The sequence below is a fragment of the Canis aureus genome, chromosome 1 (genome assembly GCF_053574225.1).
Source record: "Canis aureus isolate CA01 chromosome 1, VMU_Caureus_v.1.0, whole genome shotgun sequence".
Classification (NCBI taxonomy): domain Eukaryota; kingdom Metazoa; phylum Chordata; class Mammalia; order Carnivora; family Canidae; genus Canis; species Canis aureus.
Genome location: NC_135611.1, coordinates 95730068 through 95748600, shown reverse-complemented (window position 1 = coordinate 95748600; position 18533 = coordinate 95730068). Strand labels below are relative to the sequence as shown.

General features: G+C 42.9%; 1 protein-coding gene across 3 annotated transcripts in view; it reads right to left on the bottom strand.

The window, feature by feature from the left end:
• SPTLC1 (serine palmitoyltransferase long chain base subunit 1) overlaps positions 1–17731 on the bottom strand; it is a 65066-nt gene extending 47335 nt beyond the window's left edge. For 2 of the 3 annotated variants that reach the window (XM_077909967.1, XM_077909958.1), the window contains exons 1-5: positions 17579–17731; positions 14867–14974; positions 12840–12934; positions 3604–3697; positions 2940–3012 (exon numbers count right to left, since the gene is read on the bottom strand). In XM_077909967.1, coding sequence (XP_077766093.1) covers positions 2940–3012; positions 3604–3697; positions 12840–12934; positions 14867–14974; positions 17579–17635 — 427 coding nt within the window. In that variant the 5' untranslated portion in view covers positions 17636–17731. Of the gene's footprint in view, positions 1–2939; positions 3013–3603; positions 3698–8059; positions 8192–12839; positions 12935–14866; positions 14975–17578 lie in introns of those variants that run through there. The other variant, XM_077909975.1, reaches the window with a different exon arrangement.
• Between the last annotated feature and the right edge of the window lie 802 nt (positions 17732–18533).

Sequence of the window (18533 nt, the reverse complement as noted above, 5' to 3'; positions counted from 1 at the left end):
TTTTTTCTTAAGGCTTCTATACTTTTACGTTACATACTGCTTTTTTTAATTCCTCAAGACTCGGACAACTTTTCTTAAAAGTCCAAATAATATCACTTCTGCACTCATCAGAACATAAATACAGGGCTGAATGTTTTCCAAAATCTTTTTACGTGCAGTATCTTATGTGAATCTTGCCAAAATGTTCTAAGATGTGCAAACAAGGATTGTTCCCCTCCTACACTGTAAAAACAATCCCATGACTGGTTAGTACAAAGAAGTGGCAGATCTAGGAACTTTATGACCAAATGTTCTCCCTAATAAAACATGCAATCATGATTCCGTTGACTGCTCTAAAACAAAGATAGAATATATTTTGAAAAATAAACCTAACAATTTGTTTACTAATGGCTGTTGAACACAGATAAACGCCACTACCCCTCACCATGAAATCCTGCCATTCGTTGTATTCTGATTTAGTTTAAGACCTAAGTAAGCATTGTATATGCAAAGTGGATCCGGAGAAACTGTTGACAACCTCAAGCAAAAAAGATCTGAATGTATTCAAAGAAAACACAAGTAGGATAAGAGAAAGTACCAGAGTGCACAAGACTGTTAGCTCTAGAGGAATCTGACAAATCCATTGGCTCTGTTCTCAAACACATATTCAAATAATAAAATGAGAAGGTGGAAAAGCTCCTGATCATACGGCCCTTGTAAGATTATCAGAACTTGTGGAGTTCTACTTGCCAAAGGCAGGAGAACATGTAACCTAAAAAACTAAATGAATTTTAACTCAACCGTTCTTCGATTTTTTTTTCTGTATTAGTCTTTTAATGTCATATATGTTACCATGAAATTAAAAAGAGAACATTTTAATAAGGAAACTTACAAGTGATTTACATTCACTTATGGAAAGTTGAGAAAAGAACTAAACAAGGAAGTATTTTCAGCTTTGAAAATAGATGCCTGAAGTGTTACTTCCAGGATAAAAAAAAAAAAAGATGATATTAAAAATAACATTTTAGGAGGCACCTGGGTGGCTTAGTCAGTTAAGCGTCCAACTCTTGGTTTCAGCTCAGGTCAATACCTCAGGGTCATGAGACTGAGCCCGGCATTGGGCTCTGCACTCAGTGAGGAGTCTGCTTAAGACTCACTCTCCAGATCCAATTTAAATTTCAAACAAACTTACTCTGACAGCAAGGTATAGAACACATGCAGTTTTGTAAGAATAGAGGAAAAATGTATGCATGGAAGTGGTTTGCATTTGCTGACAAAGTTTCTGGAAGAATTGACAAGGAACTGCTGATAGTAGCTGTCTTTTTGGGGGAGTGGAGTAATGGTAGGGGAGGGGAAGACTTTCACTCTCTATAAACCTTCTGAAGTTTATCTCATGGGCTGAATTATTCAACTAACAATATTAACCTAAAACCATTAACTAAAGACTGGGAAAACTGGTTTTGAGGAGTCAAAACCTTTCTTTTTCATGACTTGATTTAGCAATAAATCTGCTATCTGTTTTCTCAAATTAACTCCCAAGCAGCAGCCAAGGCCACAAATGCAAATAAAATCCACTTGAAAGAAAAGCCTTTAAGAAAGTAATTTTTTTAAACCTAGCAAGCAAATCATAGAAAGTCTTGTTGATCAGATTACAACAAACAACCCATAAAAAATGCCTTTTCTAGTTTTCTAATATTATGTATCTAGGAAATAATCCCTTACTAATATAACCAAGCAAACAACCCATGCTTGCACCAGACTGGGGTGAAGAGGGGGACTGACTGGCGCTCTATAAGGTGTTGATCTTGCCATTAAGACTGATGTCAGGATACCTGGTTTCTAGTTATAAGTTTGAAATTAAATGAGCTGTGTGATGTGAGGAAGTCACATAACCTCTCTGAAGTTTCTATGCTGCTTCTGAATGGCTACATTGCTGGAATGCAAGGTATTTCAGATCCTTCTCAGCTTAAAATGCTTGGACACCTATTCTGTTGTCTGTTTCCAACACAAATAATTTAACTGCTAAGCTAGCTAAGGAATATCGAAAGTACTCCCTTAAATAAAAATATCCCAACTGTTTCAACGAAACACACAAAGGTCTAGAAATGGAAAAGGGAACAGAAGACAGAAGAGACTTCCCCACACACTGATGTGTGTAAGCCAAAATGTTATTTCCAATAACATATTCATTTGAACAATTATTCTACATTTTCTCTGAGGACTCTGAGTTAGGGTAGGGACTTTGTAGTATTTGAAACCACACTCATCCTAATATATAGTTGGAAATCAATGACCCTTCCTCTTCATTCCAGAAAGAAAACAGCTACATAATCAATCCTTTGTCCTGCCCCCCCCCCCCCCCCCCCCCCAACTGTTCTCATCTTTCTTCCCATAGGAGGCGGCTGCTCGGCTGGAGTCAGCTCCCAGCCCTTTCACAGACAGGCTTGACCCAGGTTCTGGGCTCACCGCCTAGCTGGACCGTGGGCAGAATAATGTGCAACCCCCCGCCGCCTGCCTCAAGGGGTACTGTGGCCACAAGCTCCTACTCCCCCCATACTTGTCACTTGGCTGCGGTCTCCGACACGGAGTCTCTGGTACAAGGACAGTGCCCTCAGCACTAGAGGAAGGTGATGGGGAAGAACCAGGTTCCTGCATGACTCTGAAGCATGGAGCCACCCGCAACAGGGCCCTTCTCCTTCCAACAATTGTGCATGACAGAAACAAACTGGGTCCCCTTGTACCACTGTCATTGGAGTGCCGGCAACAGCAGCTCAGGCTTCACCCTACCGACACGGTACACCTGAGGGACATTCAGTCCCGGTCCAATGTGTCTCCCGCAAACAGTACTCATGCTCAGCATCACCATTAATCAAGGATGTCTTTTCCAAGGAGTTTTGAAATGAAATTGAATCAATCTTTAAAAGCAGTTAAGTAGTTTGAAAAGTATGGCAGAAACATACCAAACGTGCCATAAAATCCTCTAGGCCCACAAGTCCCCACGCCATACTTCTTTAGAGATGCCAAAGCTGCTGCCTTTGTGGAAGAAAAACCAGGTTTCAATAATATGTCTTTCAGGGTTCAAAACTGACATTTCCAATTCTGTAAGCCACAACTTCCCCCCACCCCTGACTACTTTCCTTCCTTTCTTAGAACTGTGGCAATTTTAACAATAGGATATGAAGAGCAGACACATGTAAAGATTTAAGGGACAGAACTTAGAACATGGAAAAGTTGTATTAGTTTGATTATCAAAATGTGGTTAACTCAAGGCCTTTATAAATTTTGTTTTTTTTTTCCTTTTTTTTTTTGTGTGTGTGTGTGTGTGGCATTTTTGGGCATGTCTTTCCTCAGAACGGTTCATTGGCTCACAATACTTATAGGACATGGAGCAATGTGCACATGTCTGACGATTACCTGGGTCTGGCTCACATGTTCTCTGGACGTTACCACCACTAACCCACATCACTATTGCCCACCCTTTGTCAAAACCCAAGTCACAGCTATGCCAACAAAGAGTAATGGCAAATGCCAGCGGAGAGAGCCTTTTCTGATGATCTGCATGTATCTTATCTCATGCCCAATCTCCTAAGTAGTCATGCTGTCTTCAGCATAGGTGCTACTTACCTTGACCCGAGGGTTATCCAGCAATCCAAGAAAATTAAATGAGGCAAAATTTACACATTTTTTTCCATTCACCACAATGTTGTGGCTGGGAGGGCTGGGGAAAGAGAGGAGAGTGGTATATTCGCATAGACATTCACATTATAGGGCACACGCTATCACATCACCCTGGTGGCACACAAGACAGAAGTGCTATCACTACCCTATTTGTATACCAGTCTCCTAGCTCTTTACCTTAATTAATTATTTTAAAGATTTATTTCCATAGAGAGAAGTGTGAGTGCATGTGCTTGAATAGGAAGAGGAGCAGAGGGAGAGAGAATCTTAAGCAGACTCAGAACTGAGCACTGAGCCCACCATGGGGGTTGATATCATGACCTCAAAACCATGACCTGAGCTGAAATCAAGAGTCAGCCTGCCTAACTGACTGAGCCGCCCAGGTGCCCCTCTTTTTCTTATTTTTAAAATGTAAAATCAGAAAGTGGTGCATTAAAAATCAGCCATTAATTCTATTCTTATTAGGCTACCTTGCAATACTTAAAAAAAAAAAAAAAAAGTGAGCTGTAATTCCAACACAGATCATGGCAAATCTTTGCTCTGATTTTAAAACTCATTAAGAAAAAAGTAGCTAAGTGAAAGAATGAAGTACCTTCGAAAAAAATCTGGAATAAGACAAACAGGAAGGAAATATACAAACATCTAGATCAAAAGCAAGAATAGGCAGAAGAAGTTATGGCTTTACAGTTAGGTAGTTTAAAGCTATGTATTAACCATAGAAAGACACTAAAAAAGTAAGCAGAATATGTTTCCAAGTTCCAAAGTTAGGGTTGGAATACTGATAAAAGAGGAATTCCTTCCCTGTCCCTTGGGGAAAAAAAGAAATAGGGTGGCCAGCAGCACAGGAGCATGGATCTCAGTTGGGCTGGGACAGGAGACGAGTTCTTGAAATGACTTAGTCCTCTGCTGACAACTGTCCCAAAAGCCATGCTTCAAAAACAGGGCCAAACTGCGGGTCAGGAGCTAGTGAGGCCAACTTAGTCATGACCAGCCTCCTATAGTGGAAGGAAGCCGTGGGAACAGAGCGATACAGAGCCCATCAGAGCGCTTGGCATAGCACACAGGGCCTGGAGTTGTGGGATGAACTTGCTTCAGGGCTACAAATGCCCTGCTGTGCACACAGGCTGCTCTGCTAGATGCACTACAGTCAGAAAAGACTGGGAAACCTTGCTCTAGTAACATTTCAACAGAATCAGTTTTCTAGGAGAGAAATAGAAGATGCTGGAGAATCAATCAGGGAAGGAAGAGAATGACCCCCAGAAGCAGGCAGACTCACACAGAAGGCAGAGGACTTAGGGAAAAGAATACAGGGTGCAGTTAGTCAGATGGACTCCACATGCATTATCGCTCCCTGAGGCTTCAGGAGCCCGGGGCAGCTCCCTGACCTCTGTGAGTCTCAGCTTCTTCATCCTTAAGTGGGGGGAATACCTACCTTTCAGGTAATTGCTATAAAAGTGCCTGGTCCATAAGAGGTGCTCTCTAAATATTCCTTCCTTCTTTTCCTTCAACGCACCTGCTCTGACTCTGAATCCACCATGCCATTTAGTTGCCTACTTCTCAAGGCTTCTTAGGCTTCCCAATATTCCTGGTGTGGAGGTGATGACACTCACAAAGAGATGCGAAAACAAAATCCCCATGGAGACAAGTCTGTACTAAAGGTTGCTGCTGGAACAGTCAAGGCCATTCTACAAAAACTAATATGCAGAGAAATCAAACCATCAAGAAAAAGTAGGCCCAAAACTCCTGACCAATTGATAAACTGCCAAGAGGCACTGTGATGTAGATACAGGGATCTTGTTTCCATTGGCACCTGGAGCAGAAGGAAACCAATTTCCAGTAAGAAATGGAAGGCTTACGTCTGTGCTCCACACAGGCTTGCAGGGATGTCACACTGGACACGCAAATGCTGGAGCATAAGACCCTGAAGGGTCTCTCACAGAAGCAAACAGAGCCAATCTAAAAAGACAACTCTAAGATCAAAGCCTCAGGGAACGAGAAGGAGGGAAAATAAACCCCATTCCAATAAAAAAACCACAACCTCACTATTAGTGACAGTCAGTATTGCAAAGTGAACTTAGAAGTAAGGGGGACAGTGCTTTCCCAGGAGACTAGTATTATAAAACCCCATTAATGATGGGTGGGGCACCAATGTGAGAACAGGCACCCAGAGTAATGAAAGACTCTAGAACTCAAGAGAACTAGTGTACATATTAATACCTGGGGAATGACAGCAGTTGCCCCACAACTACGAAATCAAACACATTTCTTTCTCTATGGAGAAAAATAAAGTTGGATAAACATGGACAAAGGTGAATTCTAGACATATTAAAAACCTAGAAAATATTATAGAAGAGATAATAGAAGAAAACATAGAAGACTGTCCTGTGGCACTATGGAGTAGAAATGATTTCTGAACAAGTTCTCCCCACACTCAAAGAGTGAGACTAAATGGATGAATTAGAGTCAAAATTAAGAATTCTGGTTAGGCGCCTGGGTGGTTCAGTTGGTTGAGTGTCCGACTCTTGATCTCAGCTGAGGTCTTGATCTCAGGGTCGTGAGTTCAGGCTCCATGTTAGGCTCCATATTGCCTGTGGAGTCTTACTCCACAAAAAAGAATTTTGCAGTGAAGACACTACAGACAAAACAGACTGGGTGATAGACATTTACTGTATGTCACTGAATCTACGATGCTGTCACTGTTTTTTATGTACCATTAAGAAAGAAAAACAGTGCTGATGAAAATGTAATGATGTTTTCTTATGTGTGCTTATGATTTCTGAGTTGACAATGAGAAGTTCTACTAGGTTTGCATAGACACAGATTTCTGTCACAATGTCTGCACATCTAAAAGGGAAACCGTAAGATAAATCTGTCAACACATCCCTAACCTCTACCCAAGGCCCCAACTGTTTTCTCCCTGCTGCTAATCCATGACACCATGGATTTCATGGTGCTCCTCCGATATGCTCCTTCCTGCTGTTCAGAGTACCTGTCTCATGCAGGAGGATGCTCCCCCATCATCCCTGATAACACCTGACAGGTTAGTGCCCCCATGCTTCAAATTGTGATACTGGAACTTTCCCACTGGACTAAACTCATCATTCCCCTCAATCGAACTGCATTTCTGAAAGTAAGCTGTGATTATCAACAGGCAGCAGAGATTTACAAAGGGACGTTCGAAGCTTGAGTTGCTGCAGCCTGTGTTCACTGGCTCGGAGTCTGGCCCTTTCTCCTGCCATACACTGACTTACCTGCCAGCAACATTCACGACTCAGTTCAAGCGCTGGCAGTAAGTTCATGGATACACAGGCAAGGACACCCTTGCTAACAACAGCTCTCAGCAACCATAAGATGCACCCCCATTTCAGAGATCTTAAAACAGGAAAAACAAGAGTGTGGGTCTTGAAATGAACATAATGGAATACTACATCAAAATCAGACCACAGATTAAAGTCTACCTGGTGTAAGAGGTTCTTGCAAATCAAAAAAGAAGCTAGGAATCCAGGAAAAAAGAGGTAAAAGATATCAGGAGGCATTGACAGAAGCTAGTAAGTATATGATATGATACTCAAAGGTTCAAATAATCAAAAAATAAAAAATAAAACAATGTGGCCAAACAGGGCTGTGGCGAATGTGGATCCCCATACAGTAACTCAGGGGAGCAGAGATGGATGGAGCTCCATGCAGAGAAGCCCTGCAGGGAAACTAGACAGGCACGTTCCAGAGAGACTCAAGCAGCTCCACAAGGGGACAGTGATCCCACCAGATCCTGTGTGGCAGTGGGGAGCACAGGCAGCTTTGGTATCCTGAGGGAAACAGCTAAGTACACCACAGAATCACGTGTAGCAGTCAGGAGGAATGAACACAAAGTATACCAGCCCTCCCACATCTTCTGTTTGCCCTGTTTTGAGATTTTTTCATTATCACTTAACACCAGCTTGCATTCTATTTATTTCACTGTTGGGTTTGTCTGTCCCAGAACTGTGATTTACTGTATGTGCTCAGCATATTCCTGGAACAGAGTAGGCACTGAAATATATGCTCAAAAAACTAAGTGTGAATAAAAAAATCAGAATGAAGTCTGGAGCACAAAATTAAAAATGTACATTCATAAACTGTTAAAATGTGGTTCCAAAAGTAGTATGAAAATTGACACCAGGAAACCGTGCTAAAGTGGACTAGGGATGCTGGCAGATGGCCTGGCCAGGGAGCAAGATGGCTCCATGTCAGTCACAGGAAGAACTGTCCGTTACAGACCCTCAGAGGAGTTAATCTCCAGTTACAGGTGGCAACAGGGAGAGAAAGACACTGCATCTCCTACCAAGGATCCACCACCCCTGCAACTCAGCTAATGAGAAACCCTCACCACCCTGAAATCTTGCTTTTTCTCCAATAAACTTACATTAAAGCAACCCATCTCAAATGTCTCCTCTTCCTCCAGAAAATAATCTTCTTCTCCCTTGTTTGTTGGACTTGCCTATGGTTTAGCTTCCTTGTCCCAAATTGTAATTTTTATTCCCAAATAAACCCATTCCTGTTGATAAAAAGAACTATTTTTAAGGTTAACAATACATGCATAATAAAAATAATAAAATGTATCATTTTAATCGTTTAGAAATATATGCCATCATGTGATGAGTGAAAGTTCAGCACAAGTATTTCCATGGGGTGGCTGAGTGGGTGCAGGTGAGGGGGAGAACAGATGAAAGGAGACAAGGGCTAATGCACCCGAGAGCAGAGTGCTGCCTGGCATGGGTGCCAACCAGCAGGGGAGACAGAGGACAGAGTCAGCACCCGTGTCCACAAGAAGGGCCCCATGGGGAGAAACTAACACAGAGTCCCTGGCAAATCTGAGAATGGGACGCACACGATCACCACCTGCAAGGGACACATGGCCCACAGCTGAGCTCCTCTATACATGTACACGTAAAGAGTGTGTGTATGTGTGTGTGTGTGTGTGTGTGTGTGTGTGTCCCATCTGCCTATCAACTGCTTCAATTGAATTCAGGCCAATACATTCAAAGACATTAAGAAGAAATGGACAATGAGTAAATGACGGTAACCAAACCCTCTCAAGACGGAGACCCGAGGGCAGCCCGGGTGGCTCAGCGGTTTAGCATCGCCTTCAGCCCAGGGCGTGATCCTGGAGTCCCGGGATCGAGTCCCATGTCGGGCTCCTTGCTTGGAGCCTGCTTCTCCCTCTGCCTGTGTCTCTGCCTCTCTCTCTCTCTCTCTGTCTCTTATGAATAAATAAAATATTAAAAAAAAAAAAAAAAGGAGACCTGAGCAGCTAGGAGGACTCACTGAAGACATTAATTCAGGACAAAAGATCTAGGCCCCAGCTTTTATGGAGCACAGGGCATGGTGGTGATGTCACAGGGCAGTTCTTTAAAGTGGGGCCTTCTGTACGCCAGTGGTCCCTACTAGTTCCCCTAAGGTGCCTGATGTACGGAAGGTGAGAACAAGCCTTCTCCCTTTCCGGTCAGTGCAGACGTTAACCTCCGTGGAGCCTGAACACGGAGCCCTGAGAGAGGTCACTGAACAATTATGAAGAAGACAGAGGGCCAACGACGATAGTCCATGTGGTCAGCATGCCTACAATACAGTTGATAAGAAAATGTTAAGACCAACTTTACCAGGCACAATCAGGGCAAAGAAGAAAGAAACAAAACTCCTCTGTCAGCACACAGGTTATTAGCAACATGAACTGGGAATGTATAAAACTAACCAAACAGCCACGGTTAAGTAGACCTTATTCCAGGAAGGTGAGAATTAATAGGAAAACCCATCAGTGACTTCTGGTAAACAAAACAGAATGAAGAGAAAAACCCGTCAGCCTTTGTTCCTTCTAATGGCACGTAAAATGCCTCCAAGGTCTAAATAGCTGATGCTACTAAGACCATGATGCAAGGAGGAGAGATGGACAAGTTGTATTTGAGAAGTCAGAGACCAGAGGGGAAGCTGCAGGTGGGCTGACCATGAGAAGCTCAGCCACAACAGCTGGAGAATGCTCCCACACTATGGGAACATCTCCCTGTGAGCATGCAGATGGTTCGGAAATCTTATAAGAAGCAGCCGTTTGCTCAGATCTCCTTCCTGCTCTGCAGAAAGACAGGAGATTTACTCTCTGGAAAGGCTTGAGCATAAACTCAAAGTCCTAAGGACAGCTGAGAGAATGGGGCCATGGTGAAAACAGCAATCAAATAAATAAATAAATAAATAAATATATATATATATATATATATATATATATATATATATAAAATGCAAATATATTCTGCATCATGAAAAATGGGGACACTGAGCTCTCCTCCTGGAAAACAAAGGAGTAAATCTTAGTAATTTTGGATGAGAGAAGGATTTTAAGATCTAATACAAAAGCACAAGCAAGAAAACAACAAAACAGATAAACTGGACTTCATTAAAATTAGAAACAATTGTGCTTCAAAGTTCACTGTCAGAGAAGTGACAAATCCATAGAATGGTGGAAAATCTTTGAATTTCATATATTTGATAAGGGACTGGTATCAAAATACATAAAGAGCGCTTGTAAGTCAATGATAAAAAAGACAACTCAATTAAAAAATGGCCAAATGGGGATCCCTGGGTGGCGCAGCGGTTTAGCGCCTGCCTTTGGCCCAGGGCGCGATCCTGGAGACCCGGGATCGAGTCCCACGTCGGGCTCCCGGTGCATGGAGCCTGCTTCTTCCTCTGCCTATGTCTCTGCCTCTCTCTCTCTCTCTCTGTGACTATCATAAATAAATAAAAATTTTAAAAAAAAAATTTAAAAAAAATGGCCAAATGAGTTAAGTAGTTATTCTCCAAAGAGAGTAAGTGGCCAATTAGCACATGAAAAAATGCTCAACACTATTAGTCATTAGGGAAATGCAGTAGGATACCACTTCCTACTTGGACAGAATGGGACTCTGGGGTGAGGAAGGGTGGCATGGTGGACTGCAGTCTTTCTCTGAAAAACTTAACTGCTATGCATCATTTAGAAAAACCTATCAGTATAATTTGACATAGTAACTGATTAGAGCTGGGAAGTCATACCATCATCTCAATAGATACGGGAAAACATGGGATAATATTTAACATTCTGATTTTAAAAAATGAATGAAAAAGTTCCCTTAGCAAATGCAGAAGAAATAGGAAGCCTGTAACTTGGTACAGGTTATCTCCCAGAAGCCACCGGGACACTGAGGTCTCTGTCACCACTATCATCCAGCCGCACGGGAGGTGTCCTAGCCAGCGTAGGTAACACAGGAACAGAAGAAAAAGATGCTCCTCATGACAGCATGAACACACCCTGGTTCCTAGAGATGAATGTGTTAAAAGATACACAACATTCATGTCCTGGTTGTTAAGCAGGTGTACGGTGGGTGGACACTAATGAAAGGTACGTGGGATCTCTCTGTATTACTTCTTACAACCGCATGTGAACCTACTATTATGTCAATGTAAAAAGTAGGAAAAAAAAAAAAAGAAAGAAAAAGATAGGCAGTCTTTATGAAGAAAGTTACATAACTTTACTGTAGGACATGAAAGACCTACGTGATACACCATGTACCCAGTGATAAGATTCAGTACCAGAGAAACTCCAATTAATCCAAATCAGTACACTGCTAGTCACAAACCCAAACTCTTTTTCTGGTCAAATAAGATCAGTTAAACCGAAGCTCACAGTGAAAAAGAGAGCCGCAAATAGCCCAAGCCATTCTGAAGGACAAGGAGGTGAAGACTTGCTCTAGTCAAGGCCTATTCCTAAGCTGTGCTATTTATATGAAGTTCTGGCACAAGGAGAGACAAAACACTGAAAGGATAAAAATATAGCCAGAAACAGACCCGACAGAAGGGCACACAGGATACCAATAAAGGGAAATTTCTACTCAGTAGGTAAAAAAAATGGACAATTCTACCGAGAACGCTAGGATAGCTGGCCACCATACAGAAATAGGAAAATCCGACCTCTGGGGTAAGGAAGGACTTCATAACCACCGCATTAATGATGAGTAAGTCTGGGTTCAGAACATGTAAAGATTGTCTGACCAAAGAAATCCATAGAGTGAAGAAGGCAAGCCTCCCTGAGAGTAGACCAGAAGTGGAAGTATATACTCGGGAGAACGTGCTGCATCACACCATCAGACAAAGTACTGAATACTTTCATGGCATCAAGAATACATGTTATAAGTATAAACATAGGGGAGACTGGGGGGCTCAGTTGGTTAAGCATCCTAGTCGATTTTGGTTCCAGTTGTGATCACGGGGTTGTGAGTTCAAGCCCCATGTCAGACTGTGCTGTGTGTAGAGCCTGCTTAGGATTATCTCTCTCCCTCAGCCCCCCTCACTCTTGGGCATGTTCTCTCTCTAAAATAATCTTTTTTTTTTTTTTAATATGAATATAAGTGAAAGAAAGACATCCACCAACTTTGTGATAATGGCTATCCCTTGTGGGAGGTAGGAGTAAGTGGTAGATGGAAACGGGTTTCTTTATATATGTTTGGAATGTTTTATTTAAGATAGATTAGAAACAAAGAAAGCAAAATGGTAATGCCTATTAATTATGGACAAGGGGAATACATGTGTCAGATATTTCCTGTAAATTTTAAAATACTTCTTAAGCAAGTATATACAGTAAAGCAAAGATAAGCAACAGGAGAACTAAACACAAAGACAGATGAGACCCCGGAAGCAGGGAGAGAGGCAGTGCAAGGAAGGCCACGTTTTAGAATTCATACTGAGAGTCAGGTGCTGCTGTCTACAGCTAATCACTAAGATGTGTGAGCACACTATTAATATCTGGTTACAAAGGTTACCTACAACAGACCTAAAATCAGAAACAATCAAGCTAAGAAAAGGGAGGAGTGTTGCTTTTCATTTCAGGTATGTCTCACTATTTGAAATATTATTGGGAACCTGTATTATTTCACAAAAAAAAGTTGTTTTTTTTGTTTTGTTTTTATAAAGGAAGAAAAGGACAAACTGGATGCCCAAATTGGAGACTATAAAAATTGTCCATATAGCCTTAAAAGAGAGTTACATATTGGGCACCAAGGCAGGGAGTTTCTGATCTTCAGAGATTTCTGTCAAAAAAGAAATACTATGTAAACCTCTGCATGCTTTGGCAAGGATACCTACAGGAAACCAAAGATACAAGTCCTTCAAGAAGCAAACCAACTTACCCTGAAACGATGTTGTAGTTGAGAGCAGGATGGTCTTTTGAGATGGGAGGAACAAGAGGTTCTGGCTGCCACTCTTCAATCAGTTCTTCCTTTTCCTACAGGAGAAAAGAAATTAAAATACAGCAGGGTACTAGTCACAGGACAGTGACTTATTTTGTTCCTTTACTTCTGTTATCAACCAACCAATAAATTTCTCATCTGTCCACCTGTGACCATGAAGACAGAGGTTAGAAGCCATTCAAAACCTCTCATACTCAAGAAACTGCAGATCCATAAAACAAAAGGACACTGTATCTAGTTGCCAAAGTTAAGCTTTAAAAACACACGGTTTTGTTTTTCTTCCACGGCTTTTAGGGTAAGATGTCTGTGATTACCAAATCTTGCTAAGCCCCCAGCAGGGCTTTCAGAGGATTACTCTAAAATTATGTCTAGTCATTCTCTTTAAAAAATGTGTAGTATGGATTGATAGCTTTATTTATTTTTTTAAAAAAGATTTTATTTATTTATTCATGGGAGACAGAGAGAGAGAGAGGGAGAGACACAGGCAGAGGGAGAAGCAGGCTCCATGCAGGAAGCCCGATGTGGGACTTGATCCCGGGTCTCCAGGATCACACCCTGGGCTGAAGGCGGCGCTAAACCGCTGAGCCACCCGGGCTGCTGATTGATGGCTTTATAAATAAAAACTCAAACTACTTAAAAAGCTAAGCTAGAAATCGGCTTCATGGCCACCTGATCATTCACAAGGAGTTCTGAAACGCCAAGGGAAACAGCAGAGACCGGACCTCTGTCCTGGACGGCCCAATCTTACTGCAATGATATCAAGAGTATTCTATGGCACACTAATCCCACAAGGCAGTCAGGACAAAATGGTGGGGGAGGGAGGGATCTGTGGTCAAGGTCAGGGCATCTCTCCAAATGGAGGTTCAAATATCCACTGGCCCAGGAAAAGTTACACAAAATCATGCAATAAGACATCCCCTACTCTGCTTCAGCCAGGTTTCCAGAACGTACTGGCCCTAAGAACCGCAGGCTGCATGTCCTGCGGGGGACACTGCCTGACCATCCTCCAGTTATTGGTAATGACGAGGACAGCGGGAGCCCATCAGTGCCAGCAGGGAAGCAACTGCCGCAAGTCTGCGTTGATTCGACACCATCTTGCACTTGTTCTCCTGAGTGCTCCATCTCCATGATCTCCGAGCTGCATTCAGTGCACCCACTTTGTGAACAAAGCTGTAGAGATTTTTGTGGAAAAACCTTTTTCACAGTCACTGGTCTCTCTAAACATTCTGGCCCAAAGCTACAGGGGCTAGACAGGGAGATGATGGCAGTGACAGCAACGACAGTGCAGTCAGAACGTGCTTCCCTCTTGCTCTGGGCACAGTTCCTAGGTGCTCCCACCTGAGCAAAAAGGGTAAGCTTCTCTTTTACCAGCCCCCTCATCCTTCCGGCTAATGGAACCCCATGTGGGCAGTGCCACGGGTCCTCTACACTTCCACTTCCTAAGGTTTGCCTGGCTTGGGCTGGGTCCAGAGAATGCGTCACAATTCAGTTTGGGGTGAGGAGACGAGAGGATTCTTTCCAGCTCCAAATTTCCTTTATGAAGAATACAGGGAAATCCTTCATTTTCCTCATGGTGCTCCTCATGAGCAGCTCATGTAATCCTGCACATTGGCAAGAGATCCTGGAGATCCTGTCCCTGTCCATGCTTCCCTTCTGCCATCTATCCCTAACACTGCTGATTCCCCTTGACAAAGTACAGAGCTCTGTGGCAGGGTGTTCTTCTGGGTGTCTACTTTATTGCTGGCTTCTCCAACTTTGCTTCCCTGATATTTCATTTCCCTTGATTTTTCACACTTGATTCTCTTGATTTTTTTCATTTCAAGTGTGTATTGTTTCACAAAATATTATTATTTCACTACAGAAAACATTTCAACATATATAGGTAAGCTACCACAAATACTCTTTGAAAAGATGTAGCAACTGTAATCATACACTGAGTAATAAATAAAAGAGATTTAATTTCTTACCTTGACTGTAAGATCAGATCGTTCTTGTAATTTGTAAGTTTTAGAGAACAGGAGTCTAATTATCCAGAGAATCAGAATTCCTTCCAAAATAAGATGGTAAGCAGGAGCCTAAGAATGAGTCAAAAACCAAAAAAAGAAACAAAATAAACACTTCCAAAATCTGCACATAAAATGTAATGCACCTGTATATACTGTCTTCCATGACCTTTAACCTATTACTTCTTAAGATTAAAACTTAATCTTTAAGACTCTTTTCATTTCTACTCACTCCTTTCCCCATTTCTAACAGTTGGCAATTTCTCCTTCACATGGAAAATCTTTAATAGTAAATCTTTAACACCTCTATATGAAAGAAATTTAATTCTCAAAATAAAATCTGATGCAGAATCCCAACATGAGGAACAATGTCAACTATCAGATCCTTCAGATAATGTACATTTCTACTGGTAGGAAAGAACAGTAACCAACATTTCACAGCTCCACCAGCCTTCTAGCACCCCAATACACCATGGATGAGTTAGGAGTTATCAGAAAATCAGTTTCCACAATTCTTGGAGTTTTGCACATTTTACTATATTTTCCGAATCCCCGATAAGCCTCTTTAAAACCTTCTTGGATCCTGGATGAGAAAAAAAAAAGCTTTATAAATGCCAAAAGGAATGGCAGGTCTTTTTCCTATAGCAGTTCCCCAAAAGTAGGCAGTTGCAGTGTGTTCCATGTCAACAGGCCTAAAGACACCTTACTAAAATTATCCATGCCAAGTCTTCTTTTCAACTGTGCATTTCCCAGATAAAGGCCGGGCTTTTATGTTTTGCACAACTAGACACTCTAGGTGTGTGTGGAAGATTCCGACCTTTGTAACTGACTAAACCACAGTTATAAAGTGATCCACTCCAACAGGCTGGCACTGGAAAGTCATTTAAAAGAGGTGTTTAGAACATAATTACAAATCATTTTCAAACATTAGACAAAAAGAAAGTGAAGATGATTCCTCATAGTTTAAAAAAACCTAGAATGTGGACAGAAGGAAAGCAGACAAATTCGAATGTAGGTAAATATCTAAGTCAATACACAAATAGTTTTCTAACTACATACATGTCACATACACACACTATTATTTCTCTTTTGGGTACAAGACCCCTCAAACTCTACACACTAACTATATCAAAACTGGAAACAAGAATGGAAATCTCGGGGATCCCTGGATGGCTCAGTGGTTTAGCGCCTGCCTTTGGCCCAGGCTGTGATCCTGGAGTCTGGGGATCGAGTCTCTCATCAGGCTCCCTGCATGGGGCCTGCTTCTCCCTCTGCCTCTCTCTCTCTGTGTCTCTCATGAATAAATAAACAAAATCTTAAAAAAAAAAAAAAAAAAAAAGACTGGAAATCTCTCTTTAAGATGATTTTTAAACATACTGATCCCCCTTGAATACAATTCATTTAAGAATAAGGACTGTGGTCTAAGCATTCTTTCGGTTTTCTCAACAATTGCACTCTAATAGGCAAGCATCTGCCCAAGTCTCTAAGCATCTCGCTCCACAAAGAAATCATCCTAAGAAAAACTGAGATACTGTCTAGTGAATTAAATCAAAATCACAAACGCAGCTTCTTTCCCTGGGAATGTCACATCCAAGAGAACACCTCACTCTTGGTCAGTTAGGTAGCCTTCAAAAAGGAAACAACACAGAAAATTGGTCATTAAAAAAACAAGCAAACAAAAAAAACCCTTCAATTTCAGAGGCTCTTATCTCAGTTACCATAATTAGGTTAAGGTGGGCCATCACTCACACCACATCTGTTGTCAATTCTTTTTTCAGGAAGTCCTGATAAGTCTCGCAGTGGAAGACACCAGGGTCTCCCCTCGCCAGTAAGCAGCTATGTTCAGGTTTTACAGAATTATCAGAAGAAAATCTGAGGCTCGCTTTCAATGAAGAGGGGCTCTGTAATATAGCGCAGGAGTTTTTGCCCTGTTTGATCAGTGCGCTAGCCCCCGCCTCTAGATCCGTAGCCACCCGTCACCACCTAACTGTGTAAAAATATACATCTAAACGAAATCAAATGAAAAATGTAGTCCCTCCGCTTGCACTGGACGCATTTCAAGGGCCAGCAGCCACATGTGGGTAGTGGCTACTACACTGAACGGCTCCTGCACCGGGTAGCGCGGCTCAGCCAGCCTTTCAAAAAACCCTTAATTATCCGGAATAGCCTTTAAAAAAAAAAAAAAATCTCTAAAAAATTGTTGTTTCTTTACAGGACAGAAAAGGGGGCGCAAGTGGAAGAATGGGAAACGATTTCGTATTCCCAGTTCCTGAATCGTTCGGCTTTCGTGACCCCTCGCCCCGACAGAACCGAACTCCAGTGTACAGCGCTGTCCCCTGTCCCCCGCCCCGCAGCCCCCACGGCCTTCCCGGCTGCGATCCTCCGCTCTATTTTCTCCACCCCCACAGGTTTTCAAGCCCAGCCTCGCTCCCGGCCCCCTCCCACCTGCTCCTCTCCTGAGCGCCCCTCACCCCCCGCCCCCTCCGCGAGCCCAAGGCGCCCCTGGGTCCCCGCTCCCGCCGGTGCCTCCCCCGCGAGGCCCTCCGGCCAGAGGAGCCGAGGGTCAGGGCGTGACCCGGCCAACCCCGCGTGGGCCGCAGACCGCCAGTCCGCCAGAGCCGCCCCACGCCTGCGGGGCTGGGTATGGTCGTGGGCCGCTCGGGCCGCCAAGCTCACCTCGTAAAGCGCCTGGACCATCTCCACCAGCACCCACTGCTCCGCGGCGGTCGCCATAGTCAGCCTCTGGCGCTTCCTTCCGGAAGGCGGGTCGCGGGCACGTCAAACAGCGCGCGGCGCAGCCCAGTGACGCAGCAGCGCTTGGGGGCGGGGCTGGAGAGACTGGGCCCCGCCCCTCGGCGCTTGCGCGCTGGAGGAACGCGGGACCCGAGGCCTCAGAGGTGTGGGGCTCACCTGGCGGCCGGGAGGGATGCGAGCCCGGAGGGGCTCCTCCAGCAGGTGTTGTGCCAGGACCCGTGCTGGGCCCTCGGGATGGAGGCATTAATAATAAATGGCCCCTGCCCTGGGCGGGGAGTGTTCTGTAATCATAGATGTGCTCTTTACTTTTAAATGACAGAGGAACCCAGGAATGCATTATCATAAAAAATACAGAAATTATTATATATCATATATATAATAAACATATGTAACCTCTTATAGAGCACTTAGGGTGTGTCTTGCATAGACCAATGCTTGGCGAGAATTAAGCCATGCAGTACTTTGGTGTGGAACCTTCTAGAACCTTCTTTGGCACATGCAAATGTGGTGTGCACACACTTATTTACTTGGCTTGGATGTCTTAAATCTAACTGGGACCCTAGGGATAATAGTGATCTACAATTTGCTTTTTTTTTCTATTTATTTTTTTTCTTGGGGTGTTTTTCCCATTCATCCATAAATCTTGCATTTTTTGTCTTAAAGAAGACTATGTCTTGGAATAACGTGTTATAAATACATATTTCTTGTTCCATTTTACTTACATATTTTCCTGTTAGTGGACACTTAGGTTGTTTTCTACTTCTGCCTCTGTTAGCAATAATGCAGCAGGAAGCATCTATGTGCATGTATCTTCCTGTTCATGTGGGAATATTTTTTTAATGCAATTAGCCAACATGTAGAACATGGTCAGCTTTAG